An 18,738-nucleotide genomic window follows, 5' to 3' on the forward strand; every position below is an offset into this window, starting at 1 on the left:
GATCGAAGCAAACAATATTTCATGTACACGGAAGTGGAGATCAATCCATCAGAATCATAAGCTTTTGACCACAACAGATATAAAGTGCTTCAAAGATACGGTAATAATCAATGGTTTCATAGGTATAACTCATAGTTGTTGGATCTTAATTAAATACTTAATCTAATTGCCCTTTGGTTGTTGTCGACAGCAAACTAGGTCTATGATATTTGTATCCCAGTTGATATGACTTGGTCAATGATCTTTTTCCAGCATCAAAAAGGGGTAGTATAGTAAATAGATCATGGTTCAAGTAGCAAAAGGACTTTTGACCTTTTCCCGTCTCCAGATTGAGGAATTGGAGCCGGCTGGGCTCGGGCTCGGGCTCGGGCTCGGGCTCTGGCCCGGGTACGTGCTTCCAAGCAAGAAAGACAAGCTTTAGCCTTGGGAAGTGGGTTGGACGGAGAGAGTGGTGCCTGGTGCCATGCATTTGAGAAGCGGAGGAAGATTGGACAGCAGAAACGGAGTCTCGCAGTTCCTCGTTCCAAGCTTCGAAATTGTCTTGAACTTCATAAGAAAATCTTTCATTACTTAAAAGTTAAAAGTTCTAGTTCCCCAACTTCTCTTTTTGTAGTCTTTACGTGGGATATGTTATGAAAAAGAAAAAAAAAATATAATCTTATAAGTTACATATGACATTTTTTTGATCCTAGACCCACAAGAATCATCTACAAAAATTAATTTATAATTTTTTTTTTTAATAGAAAGATAGAGAGACCCATCTACTTTAAAGTTATCAAGACCTTGATACTCGAAATTATATCTACAAATCAAGATTCTTTAATTGCTAAATAAAGAGGTTATTGCTAAATAAAGGGGGCGGGTCAAGCCCCTGTTCATAATAATTAAATATTTTATTTATGATAGTAATAATGATTAATATTTTTTTATTTATTATATTTTTATTTCTATATTCGTGATATCAAGAATATATGGATTGATCATTAACCCCGCAGCCAGCGGCAGATCCGTGACCCACACGCACAAACCGGGTCAATATTTTAGCTTTCTTTCGACAGGATCAGATCAAGAGCTCAATCCTAAGAAATTAAAAAAAACCAAAAAACAAAAAACAACGCTGTTTCCAGCAGGACTGGGAATCCTTGCACCGAAGTGGTCCTGAACCACTGTGCCGGCGGCCGCCGTCCCCTTCTATAAAGCCCCTAACCAAGAAAAGTCCTGCTTTTTTTTCCGCTCCGGACTTCCCAAAGCTGTCGGCACCGATGATCGGCTCCGGATGCCGAAATCCCGGCCAGACCTCCGCCGGAATCGATCCCAGCTCCGCTGCGCGCGACGGTGACTCCCGGCCAGCCCCCATGGCGAGATCTGACCCCCGCCTTCCTCTCCTCAACCTCTCCGTCCTCGGTCAGAAGATGGAATCCCTCAGCCGCGTCCTCTCCGACTCCATCGGCCGCCGCGCCCCCCTCGACGACGACCAGCTCCAGCTCGTCTCCGCGGAGATCGCCTCCGCCGTCCACCAGACCATCCTCAACGGTGCCGCCCTCCTCGCCTGCTCCCACCCCGTCGACCTCGCCCCCACATCCGCCATCGATCCAGCAGCCGGAAAATTAGCCGATCAGATCGGTTCCGACCCGGATCCGTCGAGCTCGGCTCCGGATGATGGGGACGCGGCGGAGGAGGATGGCGATATCGTGGAGATCGACGTGGCGGAGCTGCTGGCGGAGCACATCCACTTCTGCGAGATCTGCGGCAAGGGGTTCAAGCGCGACGCCAACCTCCGGATGCACATGCGGGCCCACGGTAACCGGTTCAAAACCCTAGAGGCCCTCTCGAAGCCACCGGACCGGGACCGCCACCAGCCGGACGACGGCGGCGGGAGGAAATTGAGGTTCTCGTGCCCATCCGTCGGCTGCAACCGTAACCGGCACCACAGCCGGTTCCGACCGCTGAAGTCGGCGGTGTGCGTCAAGAACCACTTCAAGAGGAGCCACTGCCCCAAGATGTATTCTTGCCACCGGTGCAACAAGAAGAGCTTCTCGGTGCCGGCCGACCTCAAGAACCACCTCAAGCACTGCGGCGAGAGCCGGTGGCGGTGCTCGTGCGGGACGAGCTTCTCGAGGAAGGATAAGCTCTTTGGGCATGTCGCTCTGTTCGAAGGGCACTTGCCGGCTGTCGGGACGGAGGAGGAGGAGGAGGAGAAGGGGAAAGAGAAAGAATTGGTGGCGGGAGGAGGAGAGGATATTGGAAGGGGAGGAGATGAGCCAGTTGGTGAAGAGGGTCTTGATCCCGAGTTCTTTCGCAGGTTAATGAAGGAATTGGAAGGGATGGAAGGTGTTAATTGGCCGGCACGTTAGCATATTACTGGTGAGTGTATTCCCATCCTGTTATAAGCTTTTTGTTCTAAATTAGGAATTATCGTGTTTATAATAAGAGCTTCATTGTGTAATTCCTGCACTCTCCCGAGCATATACAGCAGTATAGGTTTCTTTTAACTGGAGCTTTAATGGCATACAACATTCATAAAAGCAGAGGATTAAGGGTTGATGTGATTAGTTTTGATCATTCTTAGATGTAGTTTTTGGTTGGGAATGTTTTTGGTGTTCATTGTTTTTTCTTTGGATTATTACACAATGAGGTTATGTGTGACCTGCTTTGCCCTCCTGAAAGGTTTGTTTCTAGGAAATGGCTCCTGCTGGTTACAGTCCTTTCTCTGTGTTGATGAAGATTATCCGGGGAATAGTCTCATGGAAGACATATTTGTATTATTGTTTCCCAGGAAGTGAATGTTAACATCTGTCTTACTCATCATTGTGGAGGCAGCTGTGACGCTTTGATCTTCACTGTTGTGTTTTCGGTTGCAGGTTCTTTTAGGTTTACATAAGTTTTGATCCAGCTCATTGTGGCACTTATGTCCTGATGTAACTCAGATGATAAATACAAGCTTCAATGAACTTATCTAGCATAACTTTATGTGTGGTTCTGCTGCCATAACTTTGATATTAAAGGTTATACTTTACAACAACCCTAGTTTCAAGTTATAGGGGCTTATGTTGATCCTCTACTTTGTGATAAGAATCTGACCTGTAGTATTAGACAGCGGAAAATTCATCTTCAAGGAAACCAAGTTCAAAAACTTGTACATATGAAACATCTGTAAATGTTGGTTATGGAAGTTCAGGTATAAAAGATGGCTTTTGTGTCAACATTCTACATGTTGTATCTCAATCTTCATTAAAATCTTCAGTACATTTGTAGTTTCTATTGTACTTCATTGGTGTTTATTGTTAACCTATATGACATATGGCACTGCCCTTGTTATGATCTTAAATTGACCTCAATATTCTATGCAAGTCAAAAAGTTAAAAATGCAATAGGCTGCATTCTTGGCCTATAGACATTGGGATTCCATTCTATGGGAAGATAAGCATAAATTTATAAGGATCACAAGGGATTTAAGCTATAGATAGCCACAATTGTCCACCAAGTAGAACGGCTGAAATTAAATGAGTAAAATTGGCTGAGAGAGGCATCCACCTTGAGGGAGAATTCATTAGGTACTCTCAGTACCCCTCTTTGTTGCCAACTTCTCCTTTTGCTTGGGCAGATGGCATCCCTCTCCATATTGTTAGCGCTAGGAAGAAATCCCAAGTTCAACTCCTTGTGGCATTTCCACCCATTTTTATTTTTTTTTTAAAAGAAAGTTCTTGTTTTTCATCTTTACAAACTCCCTCTTCTGCTTTGATTGATACAACTTCTAGGCTCCTATGTTGCCTGCACGTATATTCTTTGGACTCAAACATCCTGTGCCGATTTCCACAAACTGAAAAATCTGCCTTTCTTGCTCTTTCTCAAAGAATTGAAGCTGTAAAAGCACCTCTTTATGATTGTTACTTCCATGACTCATTATGATCTCTAATAGACAGTTTATACAGAAAATATGCTCCAACTAAGAAGCAGACGAAGGGTCAAGTTTTTCCCCCTCCCTTTCTTCTTCTTCTTCTTCTTCTTCTTCTTCTTCGGTAAATTCTTCTTCTTCTTCTTCTTCATTGAGACAGGTTAAACAAGGTAATATGAAAGTCCATATCAGAGCAGATGTATCCTCTGTGTTTATTGGCTCTGAATTTAGAAGAGTGAGAATCCCATGGCAAAAAAGTATGTGTTTTGATTTCCCTTGTACTAAACGTCTGGCTAGACCATATCCAATCATGGAGTCATGTGGTGCCATATGGTCTCCTGGCAAATCTCGCATATCGAGTATGTCCCTGAATAGCTTGTCAGCCTCTTGGAGTAGCAGTAGTTTCTGACTTGATATTAGACCAAGTTTTCTCGTTTTAGGACCTACAAGCGTATGTACACCATTTAAAGTTAAGGATACAGTTATGGTCCTTTTTATACTACAGCTGATGAGCAAGTGGATGAGCTAGCTTTTCTCAATTTTTAGGCTACAATGTTGAAGACAGGAGAGAGTTTTTCTGCCTACAATGCTAATGGCAGCAGAAAGGCAGCTATCGCGTGGATATCCAAACTTCTCATTGACTGCATTGACTTGCCTGCAGACAGCCTCCAAGAATTTTTCCGAGGGGAAAGGATGGAGACCCACCATCACCATGATTATACAAGTCCCTGGGGACTTGGGAATGCATCATATAAGATTTGTATGCAGGATTTTTGGCTGCTAACCAAGAATTATGATGCATCAGATGCTTGTGGTTGCAACTCCAAATTTTAACTCTTAGCAGATGTTCTTCTAAATGGAAATAAATCTCTCTCGTGGAAGTTGCAACTAAAGATTTCATCTGTGTTCCGACACTAGGAAATAATAATGTTTATTTGATCATTCTGATTGTTATGGGATAGCATGTTCATCCGGAAAGGAGTATATGGTGCATAATTTGCATCCAATCTGTGTATCCGAAGGGAATTGTGAAATGCCTACCTTTAGGCTCTCCTCCGTGGAGAACAATGGTGAAATAAGCTTTTGTCCATTAACTGGTTCTTGTGCTTGCATAAATGGGGTCATGTATTGGATGAAAGATGTCAACAAAGTATGCGGGTTGATTACTAAATTGAATAATAAACACACCTTGCATCCTTTTTCACTTCTTTCGACCTTAGAGATGATAAGAAGTGATTTCCCCAGCACCCTCTTTCTTAAATTATAGATGGTTAAAAAAAAAAATATTTCATACAGATACCTGAACTCCTTGCACAAATTGGATGGCAAACTTGTATAATTCCTTTTGCATTAAAAAATGCCTCTCAGGTTTTCAAAAGATGGATTATTTGTTACAATCGCATAAAGGATGTTGCGTAGTTTATATAGACGATGTCTTTGTTTTCTCTAAAATAAGAAAAGAACATAAACAACATTCTGTAATGGCTTCATAAAAAATGAAGCTATCTTTTACCAAAAAGGTATTGAGCCTGACAATAAGATATTGGATATCCAGGTTTTTGTATTAAAGAAGGAAAATTGTAAATGGAACCACAGATTCTAGACAAGTTTTTAAAAATTCCAGGAATGCAAACTCTAAAACAAATAAGAAGTTTCTTAGGAATACTTGATCATGAATGAAAAATTTATCCAAGAATTATCCAAGAAAGTTAATCCTCGATATCTCTATCTAAAAGATCAACCAGAAAAATCATCTACATTGATAAAACAATTTTTTTAAAAAAATTTATAGAAAGAAATTAAAAAGAATGTGCAAATCTTCTGCCCTATATTACGCAAGTAGACTTGTATTAACCTATTCAACATGGACTAAGCAAAGCACAACCCTTCATGCTTTGATCTTTTAGATTTTCCAATTAGATATTGTTTTGCCAAATGGTACACCAACTGAAAAACCTTTTAAAATCATTAAAAAAATGCAGAAAATAATTTAAAGATTATTCAATATTTTAAAATTATCTAACAGTGATCGCTAGAATGATTACATAATACACACCCTTTTATTTTATTGTTCTCCGAAATATGACCGATTTCTCGAAGTTCTGTCATCTCCTACGGTACAAATTATCTAAGTTCATCATTAGTCCTCTGATGAAATAGTTGAAGTCCCATCGGTTTTCTGTGCTCTGTTCTAAATCTTCTCCCAGCTGGTCTTGGGACCTATGGCACTTCTTTCCCTACAGCTTCACGATAGCCCGAAGTATGAGCACTAGAAGTTCACTTTCTGTACCTCATTTACATGCTTAAGTTGTGAGATGACACCTAGGTAATCATTCATCTCAAGAGCAAAGCTTCTAGAGAGAAGAGAAAGGAAAAGGAAAGGAAAATATAGAACTAGATGAAAATTTTCACATTTAACCATAGGACCCCTTGTTTTCTCAAAAAGAACAATAGACTTATGTTGGATGTTTAGAATACTTAGGCTAAAAGCAATTGAAACATTAAAGAAATTTCTTCTCCCATAAATGGATAAACCTCTATTCTATCTCTCATAGGATCTATAATTCTCATATCAAATTTTACAACCTGAATTAATTCACCAAAAGCACTTGAAAACGTAACAAGTAAAATAAATGGTTGGATTTCAGCGTCAAAATACTTTCAGTTTAGGAGATTTTGAAAGAAAAAAAAAAATCCAGAGCAATTTCATCTTTGCAAAAAGTGAATCCTTTTAACTCTCTTTTTTTGCAGAAACCGTCCATTTCAAACTTTACCAGATCCTTATGCCTTTACATATAATATATAATCAGTATGCACATAATTGTAATAAACACGCATATGGTCGACTAGCGCGCACACAAGAATGTGTTAAGCTGGTCATAAGGAAAAAGGTACAATGGTCCAAGGAAGTTTGAAGTGGACTTTTTCTTCAAAAGAAAGAACAGAAGTGACCTGCTTCGCAGAATGAGATAAAGTTGGGTTTCTCCATGCAAAACTCCCTTCAATTTGAAAAGCATGATAGGATTTGTACAAATGTGAGATTCTTCTTGAGGAAGAGAAGACCCAGGGACCAAGGCAGAGGCATGTACCTAGAGGGCCCTTAGCCTCTGCCTGCACAGCAACACTCACAAAAACAAAGCAGGAAGAAAAGAAAAGAAAAGAAACTATTTTCTCACCATTCTTCACATTCCTAACAACAAGTTGATTGTAATTCCACCTTCAATTCATCTTCCCCCAGAGAGTTCAATGGCTTCCTGGTTATGCATAGAATCTTCATCCCAGTTAAATCTCCGTTGCATCATCTCGTATTCTTGCCCCCGTGAAACTTCAATTTGCCGCCACTCTTCCCACCTCTCAGCCAGCCCCTCCCCTTCAAGCATCCGAACTACTTCAGACATTGTGGGACGATCCTCCGGTGATGCTTGGGCACAAAGCAAAGCAACCTGAATCATCATTTCCACTTCCTGGCTGTCATAGTTCTTTTTCAGGTTACGGTCGACAATAGCATCCAATCGTTTTTCCCTCTCTAGTTTCTTAACCTAGGTTTGCAAAAGAACAGTCACTAGCAAATCATCAAGAGCTACAGATAAGTAACTAGACTGAATAGCACATAACAACAGTTATCTGCATATGCAAGAAACAAACATTTAAAGGTTCGTTGTATAAATATATATATATATATATATTTAAAAAAAGATCTACATGTTATCAAAAGGGCAAACAATGAACTATTCTCATTCTATATGAGATTGAGATGAACACCCCTAAAAGAAGTCAATGGTAACCAAGTTCTTCCATGCCAACAAAATTTTATACTACTAATCTAGCCTTCTTGCATGTGCATAATTGAGAACATGTGTAGCTCATCCTATGGCAGAGAAATTGCTTCTTGTTGATATTTTGGAAAACGAGATAGGACAGAATCCAATTTTCAAGTAAAAAAGGATAAAATTTATGAAACTAAAGGAAAAAAAAAAAAAGAAAAAGAACTTGCAGACTGCATCAAAGTATATCATACTTTTTCAGTGCAATTACCTGGTATGTTGTACATAGAAGCATTATGGAACCATTTCCAAGAACGCAACAGGTTGTAATTGATTCAGGTTTTCCTCTCTGGTACATCCAAAAACCCACATATGTCCAAGATCAGGCTCAAGTTCAAAAGCAATGGCATCAAGTTTTTGCCTGCCTTCCTACTTTTACAGTTCATCTCATATGCCCAATAACTATGTGCATGTGAAATGTATATATTTACTATGTAGTTTATGATATTGGTATATTTTTAGTAAGTTTCTCACCTTGATGGTGACCACTCTTTTGATATGTATCTTTACCTGGCGCTGTTGCTTAGTGAGAGAAGCCCAATACAGCTTCACAGAATTTTAGGGTGATACTGTAAATGATATGGTGGGTGAAGGACAAGCGGGCACCAAAACACCATACATCTTGCACCATTCAAGATTAGGCGTGCCTTACGATAATACTGTTGTCTTGCTGAGTATCAGCAAACTCAGACATGCAATGTTATAGATACGATCTTAATATCCAATTCTTTACAATTCTTGTACTTTATGCAAGAAATAAAACTTAACTAAATATGATGAACTCTCCAACATGTATCATATGATAGAAATTCTCCTACATTTTTTAGGGGTTTTTCACCTATCCCTGCAGATATGGATTATATCTACTAATCAAAATCATTGTTTGCAAACATAAAGCTCAATTCATCCTTTTTGGAATTGATGACCCTCAAGTTAAATTTTTGGCTGACAGTGTAACAAGTCTTATTTTAACTATAAAATGACTCTTTTACCCTTTGGGTTGATACCCATGAAAAATATATGCAAATTATAACTTCATGATACAAATTGAATGTTAAAATTTTTCAGGGGTGTTGGTGCAAAAGAGTAATACAGCCATTTAAAACTTAAAATTGGTACTTATTAACGACATCAGGCAAAATTCTAAAGATGGATATCATTGCAAAAACAGGATGACTGAAGGGGGAGAGACGCAAATACTGATTTTCAAGTGATGAATACGTAATAGCCCATATTTAAAAGTTGAATTGCTATTACCTGAAATTAAGTACTCCCAACAACACCCTCCAAAAATATGCACCAAGAGGTGATAATTCAGCCTAAGCTAAGCATGATATGCCAATTTTTGAGCAAGCAATATAAGTAATAGTAGTACAAGTAATACGTCATCTGAGTTGTACAAATCGTATAGATTCTTATCATCTAAGCTATTAATGTATTAGCCTGTTTCATTTACGAGGATGCAAGTCATAGAATACATCATTTATAAATCATACATACATGAAGACATGAAATATTGGATCTGTATAATTTAATACAAACTACCATGAATACATAGACGCACAAATGAGAATTAGTAACCCATATGTCTACAAAGTAGTTTAGTCATTTGACCTAGACAATCAAGAAAGTCACCAATTTGGAATAGCAAAGTGTTTAGATTATCTTTTCTGTACTGTAAACAGCAGAAATACAGCAAAGTGGTGGCTAGCATCTTTTGGTAACAAATGCTGAAAGAAAAACTTGCAGTGCGAGTATCAACTATATGACTATGTCTATTGAAACTAGAAAAGTTTATAATATGAGAAATACTTAAACAATATGAAAAACCATGCCGAAGAGAAAAAAAATCATGACATAACCATTGTAAGAAATCAGGTGATTCTCAAAAGTGAAAAGATGTAATTCAGCAGAGCTAGGCAAACTTACATGATCAAGCAAGAGTACATCATCTTCTTCCTCCAAGCGAGAAAAGTCTATAGCACGTTGTCCGGTAACAAGTTCGAGAAGCATGATCCCATAACCAAAAACATCAGTTTTCTCAGATGACCTTCCAGTCGACAAATATTCAGGTGCTATGTGGCCCATAGTCCCACGAACTTGAGTTGTCACAGATGTACTCCTCACATCAACCAATTTTGCCAAGCCAAAGTCCCCAACAACTGCTTCAAAATCTTCATCAAGCAAGACATTAGCAGCTTTAACATCACGATGTATAATTTTTGGGTTGCAATGTTCGTGAAGGTACTCCAAACCACGTGCAGTGCCTAAAGCCACTCTTTTCTTGTAGGCCAATCTAAAACTGGTTCCCCAGGTTTAAAGTCTGCACTAGTCAAGGCATTGAGGACATGCAATCAGAAATCAACAGCAATAAAGATAGCAGGTGTTAGGTTACCTGAAAAGTGATACTCCAATGGACTCTGTGAGTAAATGACAGAATTAAATGTGAATTATAGTGCATCACATGCATGACTTATTTATATATACTGATCAATTCAGGTTGCATGCCAGACCATTGCTACTGAACATGCTAAGGTGAGATTCAGGAGGCACCCACTCGTCCAAGAATGTTGCATATTCACTAAATATGACAAACCACTTGACTCTTGGAACAAAAAAAAAAGTGTTAAAGAACTTATGTTCAAAATGTGTGCCTTCTTATGACAGTTTGAAGCATTGATGGTCTTCAAGACCTTACCCACCAAAATGTAGCATTACCATATAGTGCTCCATTTGAATATATCAAGGTCAACATGAAGTTTTAAGCCCATTATATTACTCGTTGGCGTAATTATACTTTCACATGAAAATGGAAATGTTTGAGAACAGGGGTAGAGCCCTAACTAGAGCAAATATTTCTTGCCCCTGCAACAAATTCCCATCTTAATAGAGGGGAAGAAATCAGAAAGAATTCATGCAGAAAGAATGACATATTGGGAAAAAAATTATGGAATAAAGAAATTTGGTAACTTCATCGTTGTCTCAGCATTAGTACCTCGTAAACGGTAGGCAACACTCAAGTTTTGCATGAAAGGATAAACTAGAAGCCGTTCTGTTGGTGTTGTACAAAAACCAAACAACCTCAATAGATTTCTGTGAACAGCTACACTTATCAGCTCCACTTCACGTAAAAATGCAGCCTCCCCTCCAGGATTTCCATAATAAGTCAACCTTTTTACAGCAATTTTTGTGTTATCTGGAAGCACTCCTTTATAAACTTTTCCAAAACCCCCCTGTCCAAGAATATTCTTCTCACTGAAGTTCTCTGTTGCAAGTTGTAATTCTCGCCAAGCAAATCTCTTCAACTGTCCAAATGCAATCCTGCGATCAACTTCACCTAAATGTCAAAAGTGTTTGCAATTTGTCAGAAACATCTGCTCCATGAAATTTATGTATAAAAAGAAAAATCACATGGCAACAACCATTTTAATGACATTGCAATCTTTAACATGAGGTCATGCAAAATTAATAGATAGAGGGCAAGCCAGCAATTTTTTTCCAATCCCTCTCCGGTTTGACTTAAGTTGCAAATGTATTGAAAAATTTAATCATGATGGAGAAAGAGTTAGATGCGGAAAAACAAAAATTCAGAACACTTGAAGTGGATACTAAATGGGAGAAAAGACAAAAGCACCAAGTGCAGTAATACCATTTAGATACGCATAAAAGTGTTCCAAAGCAAAGCTTGGTGAACCATCTAATTTAACGACTAAATGAAAAGACAGACCTGCAACATCTACAAAAACTTCCCGTCGATAACCTTTCCTCCTAACCTTACAGAACAGAAATGCAGCCCCTATAACAAGGAGCCCTATTACTCCTCCAACACTGCCCAGCACAATTCCAATCTCTGGATTGCTGGATCCTCCTGTCAAGACAAATCAAAAATAAGGACTGTTGCCTGGAGCCAAAGTGCACAAAGTTTCCCCTCCCAAAGTAAAAGGTTTTCCCAATAAATATAGTTAACCCAGATAAAGGACACAACAAACAGCACATGTTACCTTGGCCAGGTACATTGGATGCACAAGGGTGTGGAAAATTTGAGCCACAATTTAGATTGTTACCTGTAAAGCTGCATGAAATAACCAAATCAGATCAACAGCCATGATAGGAGCGCTTGCATCCAGATATTCTAAAGATCTGGCCATACTTGTATTTGGCTACTTGGAATAGACGATCTGGTACTAGACCACTAAGATGATTGAACGCTAGACCACTGCAAACACAAGTCAGATTGTGGTTGTCCAGATTTATAAGAAACATTTCTGAACATAAAGTAATGCTTAGCATTGTCAAAAAATATCTAAGCACGAAGACAGATTAAAACACAATTTTGTGGTTTCTTACAAAGCAGACCCAAAATCAGCATCATTAGTGGTAGCACTTACATGTCATTTAAGCCTGGAAGGTTTGAAAGGGATTCAGGAATATTTCCAGTAAGTTTGTTTTGATTCAAAGTCCTGATCACAAGGTTAAATGAATGCAAAAATGAGGAGAGGTTAATTCCAACATTTGACTTAAATAGTCAAAGCTATGATCCTACTTACAAAATTGAAAGCTTCGAAAGCCTGCCAAGAGAAGCGGGTATTTCTCCACTTAAAAGATTATTTTCCAAATTCAAGTTTGTCAGACTAGATAAATTTCCAAATGATTCTGGTATTCCGCCAGTTATATTGTTATCTGGCAAGGACCTGCATGGTTATACATCAAGTTAGGAGAGAAATGAGGAACCAGCGCTAGATGATTGCAATGATGCAGTAATTCTAATAGGGGAAATAGCTCCATGTACACAAAACCATTGGTTATTACTTTCCCATGTAACCTGTTAGGCTCAATGTATGTACAAATAAAGCATCAATGTACAGATTTACAAGCCTATACTCCCACAACACGTGTGAATAAAAAGCATTATTCACACTTTGTTCTTTCAGAATCAATTAGTGCAAATTCAAAACCATGCTGTTGATGCTGATGGAAGTTATGTCAGCTCGTTGGCATCCCTCTCCTTCTAGGGAGTACCATGCTCTTGATGGTAACTTTCATAAAAGACTTACAAAATCTAGAATGTGAGGACAGGAGGGTTCCATAGCAAATTCAACATATAACATAGGCACAAAGGTACATGGGATCACTCCTTTCCTCCTGGAACAAACCTGATTTGGACAGGGAATATTTAATCCCGCTCTTTAGTGATCCTTCTCTCATTGCTTTTGTATTTCTATAATGCATTGCTTTACTATCAATGCAGACAGTTCTCAAGCTAATTACTTAGATTAATCAAATTATTATATGCTAACTCCCGCAATACAATGAATTTGATGCCCAAACTGCATATTCAAATATTAAGCTTAAAAAACAAATGGCAACATATAAATTTTCCTCATCTGACTTGCTATTGATACTCAAATGTATCAACAAAAGAAACAACACATAATTCAAAGTAACTTTTCCTTCTGGAAAACTAATTATAGCACATGTTGACTATAATGATTCTCCCTATAGCCCTTTACAATGACAAAAATCTCTTTTTCCTCAAATGGAGAATTATAGTGGATGGCTATCTTCTTTTTATGAAGCAATGCCGCAATAACGTAACTAAAAGGATATCATAAATACCTGACGCAAAAGTCATGTACAAGCAAACTGAGTTAGGTCAAGATCAGCAATCTATAGAATAAAAGAAAAGGTAATTAGCCTTTCTACCCACTAGAGAACAAACAAGGAATTGGTTATCAGTGTGAGCTCCAGGAGATTTCACAACGTTTTCTATTTGGCTCCATCTAATAGACCTAAAAGAAAGTTCTAGTTTTCCATACCCAATTATGCCTTTTTTTATCTTTTATCTATGCTCCTGCTTGTAGCATTAATCTTGTAGGTGTACTTCCTAGTTGCATGAGTTTACAATTTGTAACCGTGATTGCCTTCTAAATCATACACCAAACCCTGCCAAAAATTGGCTTTGCTAGGAATTTCAGTATTGTATCGTAGTATGTTGACTTCAGGTTGAGAAACAATTGCAGAAAGTTTCCACACTTCAATGAGCTGTATTTTGATTCATTAATTTAACCTCATATAGGTGGATTAAGTTTTGCAAGTGTAGACCAAGGTAAGGTGATATCATGAAGATTTCAAAATCTTTGGAAACATATAACTATACTTACAATACAGTTAAATAGCTCAGCTCTCCAATTCTTGGAGACAAGGTTCCAGTGAATCCCATGTTAGGCAATGTTCTGCGCAAACAAAGCAACAATAACAATAAATAAAAGCAAGGCATTGTATTAGGCAATGTTCTGAGCAAAAGGATAAGCTAGAAATCAACAAACATGATTAAGTTGGCAATGCATACGTACACCATAATAGCAAAAAAACATCTGGGAGGAATAAATAAACAGGAACTGAGATATCAAGAAATAACTTACACTTGAATGACATTGTTGTTATTATCACAAATAACAGAGTTCCATGTGCAGGGATTGACTTGATTTGTATTCCAATCAACAAGCTGACTGCCACTGGCATTTAACTTACGCTTCATGTCATTTAATGCATCTCCTAGAAACACATGAATATTAATAAGTTCACAAAATTAGACAAAAACAGAATGCATAGAAGATAAATAACTATATCAACTTTGAGAAAATAATCGAACAAAGCAGTTCATCAACTACATTTTGCTAATAAAAGCTCATCAATGCACATAATATCATCATAAGCATGTCAACAGTCAAGGTCTGATCATCATTTGCCTACCCAATATACACATCATCTTAAAGTAGCAGATGCATCTGAAGCTTAATTCTTTCCTGAAAAAGTTAAATATTTTTCCAGGTGGAGGCTAAAGAAAAGTATTATGTTACAATTAAATGTCCTTATGGTACTTTTTAATTAGTTCTTTTCTACACCATCAAGTTGGAAAAGCTGGACAAGCCTCCAATCTACCCCAAAGTATAAACTGTTATGACCCATAACTAATAGACCAATACCCACCCAGTCACACCCCAATCTCCACTCCCAGTTCACCAGATAGAGCAGATCCCATCCGACTCGCAGCCCTTGAGACCATGTTCAATTTTTTTCATTTTCTTCCCAAATACTCATAGTTCCTTTTCATACACAATGGATCAACAAAGTGTACCAGAAATAAGGCCAGATTTTTCTTCTTATCATGGTCGAAAATGATGATATTAAGAAAGTTAAGTGGACTAAAACTCCAAACCAAGGTTCGTTGTACCGGTACCGGATGGCGTGCCGGTGCCGGACTGGTACGATACAGTACCGTACCGACATACGGTACGTCTAGACGTACTGGTACACAATATTTTTTTCGATTTTTTTTTTGATTTTTGAAGTTAATAATTGATAAATACAACCTCAATATGGCATTATATTGCATATTATTGACATATTTGGGTTCAATTTGGAGTTAGGTTGCGGTACAAAGACTCTTGATCCAAAATTTCAAACATATATTTATTTACATTATATTTCAACTATGTCATCTTAAAACTAAAAAAAAATATATAAAATATGCATTAAAATATATCTAAATATTTAAGTACAAAGCGCAATAACTGATATACGAACCTTAAGATGTACTCTGCATTTAATTTCTTGTCGAGTGTCTGTGACGCTCGTAGATGTCTGGATCATCAACATAGTCTGAAGGAATATCAGTCCAACCCTCTAGCCAAGCTGCACCGTACTCTCGAATATTCATCATCCCATAAGGCATCCTCTCTGGATTGTAAGACATCTCAGACCTCTCGCTAAAACTCTGACTCTGAAAAATATCCTCGAGATGATGGTACGGTTGTGGAGGAGCCCATCCAAATATGCCAGTCGCAAAATCTAATCCGTAAGATGCTCCAGACTGCATAGGGTAGTAACCACTAGAAGATGATGCCTCGGATGCACCATATGCATATGGATCATAAGGTGGCTGTGGATAATAGAATCCATAATGCGAGGATGATCCAAATACATCCATGGACCCTACTCCACGTGCAAGATCGTCCGCAGTATATATATAATTAAAATATATGCAAGTATAACAAAACACGATAGTTTAATGATAATTAAAATAATTATATATAATTTTAAAATAATTTTAATAATTATTTTAAAACTTATAATTTCAAAATAAATATGTTATATGCTTCAAATAATATTTTTAAATTAACTAAAATATAAAACTATTTTTATATATTTTTTATTTTATAATTAAATTTTTTAATTTAAATAATTAAAAAAATAATTTTTTAATTTCAAATATTTGAAAAAAAAATTGAAATTAGATTTAAGTAGCTTGAATCATTCTAAACATGATTCCCAAACTCTAATTTTTTTTCTAAAATTTAAATTATTTTTAATTTTTAAAAAAATAAATATTTAAAAATATTTAAAAAATATATAATTAACGAAAATTAAAAATTTTGGTGTCATCGTGTAGATCTTCCAAAGATCTATCACATATAATTAAATCATACCAAAATCATAAAATTTTGGCATGATTTTCTCCTATTTTTATTTTACCTCATTTTTATCCTATTCTAACAACAAAAACAAAAAAAAAAAATTTACTAACAAAATAACAGATTATCTTACCTTCGACCAAAGATCAGTCTCTTCTCAATCACTCTTCCAATTTCACAAAATTTTGCCTTCTTTTCTAATTTTTTTAGAGGTCTCAACGATTAAGTTGCCCACGACCATGGATATTCTATGAGAACTCTCAAAGAACACCGAAGGCCTGGTGCTTATTAAAGCACCAGGCCCTCCCCCCATGTGAAGTGGGCCACGCCCATTTCTCTCTCCCCTCCCTCCCCCAACCACATGAAAAGGCCCCACCTTCGTCCCTCCCCATGTGAAATGGTCCCCTCTGGGCGGTACGGTTCGATTCACCCAAACCAATGCAAACCGAGCTTATACCGCCAGTTCCAACGGTATGGGCCCGAACCGGCACCGAATCAGGCGGTTCGGTGCGGTTCGGGGGTCGTTTTCCGAAAAAACAGGCCCGAACCGGACCGGTAAGGACCGGTCCGGCTCGGTACGCCCCGTACCGGACGGTTCAGTCTGATACGGCAAACCCTGCTCCAAACAAATACAGTGAATGCCTAAAAAAATCCTAATTTTGCCCCCCATATCCACCCAGTTAGCCTGCAATGAATTAGATAGGCAATTGTCACCCCCCCAACTGACGCCATGCATACTTTCTCTTGGTTTTCTAATAAAACTGCAACATCACATTTTACACCTGGCATCTATTAGAAAAAGCAGGAGCTTACATACTGCGAAGCTATAGAAAACCTCCTATAAGAGTATCCAGCCCAGCATTATGGCAGAAATTTTCTGGAACCAAAAAAAAAAGAAAAAAAGAAAAAAGAAAAGCTTTGATAGACATAGACTGCAGCCTCTGCTCAACATACTGACAACTAAACTCCTGCATCTGCCACAAAGCAAACCGAGGCACTTCAAAGGAGAACAAAAGCATGCAAAAAAATTCCAAGCCAGAAACGCAACTGGAAAATATAGTTGGTTGTGGACCTACACAGTTTAGTACTACGGTCACATTGGCAACCTTATAGCAGATTAAAATCTAGTGATAGAGCTTATGCTGCTACAAAAAGGATGTCAAGGTAGCCAAAGCGATAACCATCTTGAGCAATTTGAAGCATATTAACCCCGGGAAAAATTTGTCTTATCCACGGAATATTAATACCACCGTTCCTATATAGAGCACTACTGCAAAATTAGGCAGAAGCTTGCACACACATGGTATAAGCCTGACCAATATCAGGATCTCCTTGCCAGCCTCACTGCTTCCTGGCAGCAGACCTTTTCACATGATATTGCTACACTATTTAATTTTAAACAATGTTAAGGAAAAAAATGGATTTCATCTATACGATAAGTACAAAAGGAAGATGTTCATACATGCAGTCAAGTGTTCTTTTGATATCATTGATAATCTCGTCATTGACTCTCAAGTAGTTGCTAATAAGATGCACCTTCGTGTATGTCATTGGCAATGAGAAAAGAGGCAGCAGAGATCCATGGCTTATGCAGCTTACCACACAAAAAAAGCAAATAGATATGCATCTCTAAACAAGCAGGCATCTGTAATTTCTTGTAATTTCCAAATTATTGTATTTCAATTTTCATGATGCATGCTTCAAGAGATGGGAGAACACCAATTTTTACATTCCATTTTTCTGTGTTTGGCATGGTTTACTGTTTGTATTGCTCAGGGCCATTGTCACTCAGTCACACCAACTTTCCTGTATTCTGCAAGTTAGGCCTTTTCTTCCATGACAGCAGCAATAATTATTAGAAAAATAAAAGTAAGAAGAAGGAATGACAAACAGGAGAAGATAGCCAAGATCTGCCGCTAAGGTGACAAGCGGACAGGCAAACAAAAGAATATCACAGAAGCAACTGCCTTCAACCACAAGATTGACAGCACCCTCAATAAACTAGATGCAAATTCTAGAGCCAATGTTCCAAACACCACCATTATTACTCAAAATCATGTTTTGCACTCTCGGTAACTCATAGCTATAGTTGTTTGAAAATCCTGACTTACTTCTTTCTAGATATCCACTAAAATCATAAGAAGGTATATTTCCAATTCTCTCTCTCTCCCCCCCCTCTAATTTGTGTGTGTTGAGCAAATGAGTCACCCCTCATTGTCCCTGTTGTTGTATAGGAGGGAGAGCATCCTTAGTCCCATATTGGTTGCAAACTAATGAAGACTCTGGCTTATATGGGATTGGACCTCTTCTCCCTCGTGAGGCACTTTTGAAGGGTAAACCATGAGGTTCCATGCCATAGTGGCTAAAGGCCAAAGCAGATAATACCTCGTGTATGCAGGAGCAGAGACCAATCCACCCAAGCCACGAGCCCTTGACCACAACATTGACGCTAGAGGAAGGGCTTATGTACCTTCGACGGATTATGATGCACCTTCCGCAACCTTGCACAGATCCCCTTGACTGGAAGGCTATTGTGGTAGGAGGG

The 18,738-nt window shown here is 38.1% G+C and overlaps 2 protein-coding genes across 3 annotated transcripts; one reads left to right on the forward strand and one right to left on the reverse strand.

The window, feature by feature from the left end:
• Positions 1-1,081: 1,081 nt before the first annotated feature.
• On the forward strand, positions 1,082-2,965 carry LOC140854071 (protein SENSITIVE TO PROTON RHIZOTOXICITY 1-like). Of its 2 annotated transcripts, none has more exons than XM_073249447.1 (2): positions 1,082-2,364; positions 2,668-2,965. In XM_073249447.1, exon 1 carries the CDS (start codon positions 1,263-1,265, stop codon positions 2,352-2,354), a length of 1,092 nt encoding a protein of 363 aa, XP_073105548.1. In that variant the 5' UTR covers positions 1,082-1,262; the 3' UTR covers positions 2,355-2,364; positions 2,668-2,965. The 2 variants fall into 2 exon arrangements, with proteins under 2 accessions (XP_073105548.1, XP_073105549.1); XM_073249448.1 differs by having other exon boundaries at positions 2,862-2,965.
• Positions 2,966-6,875: 3,910 nt separating this feature from the next.
• LOC140854050 (LRR receptor kinase SERK2-like) lies at positions 6,876-15,746 on the reverse strand. The gene is given in 12 exon segments (XM_073249399.1): positions 6,876-7,434; positions 9,649-10,010; positions 10,013-10,042; positions 10,715-11,056; positions 11,447-11,587; positions 11,721-11,791; positions 11,870-11,935; positions 12,108-12,179; positions 12,267-12,410; positions 13,881-13,952; positions 14,142-14,274; positions 15,307-15,746. Coding segments are annotated over 11 exon segments (1,731 nt in total). The 5' UTR covers positions 14,258-14,274; positions 15,307-15,746; the 3' UTR covers positions 6,876-7,119.
• Between the last annotated feature and the right edge of the window lie 2,992 nt (positions 15,747-18,738).

This window comes from Elaeis guineensis, chromosome 15 (genome assembly GCF_000442705.2).
Source record: "Elaeis guineensis isolate ETL-2024a chromosome 15, EG11, whole genome shotgun sequence".
In the NCBI taxonomy this organism is placed as follows: Eukaryota; Viridiplantae; Streptophyta; class Magnoliopsida; order Arecales; family Arecaceae; genus Elaeis; species Elaeis guineensis.

Coding starts and splice junctions, on each gene's coding strand:
- LOC140854071 (XM_073249447.1), top strand. CDS start 1,263: ATGATCGGCTCCGGATGCCGAAATCCCGGCCAGACCTCCGCCGGAATC.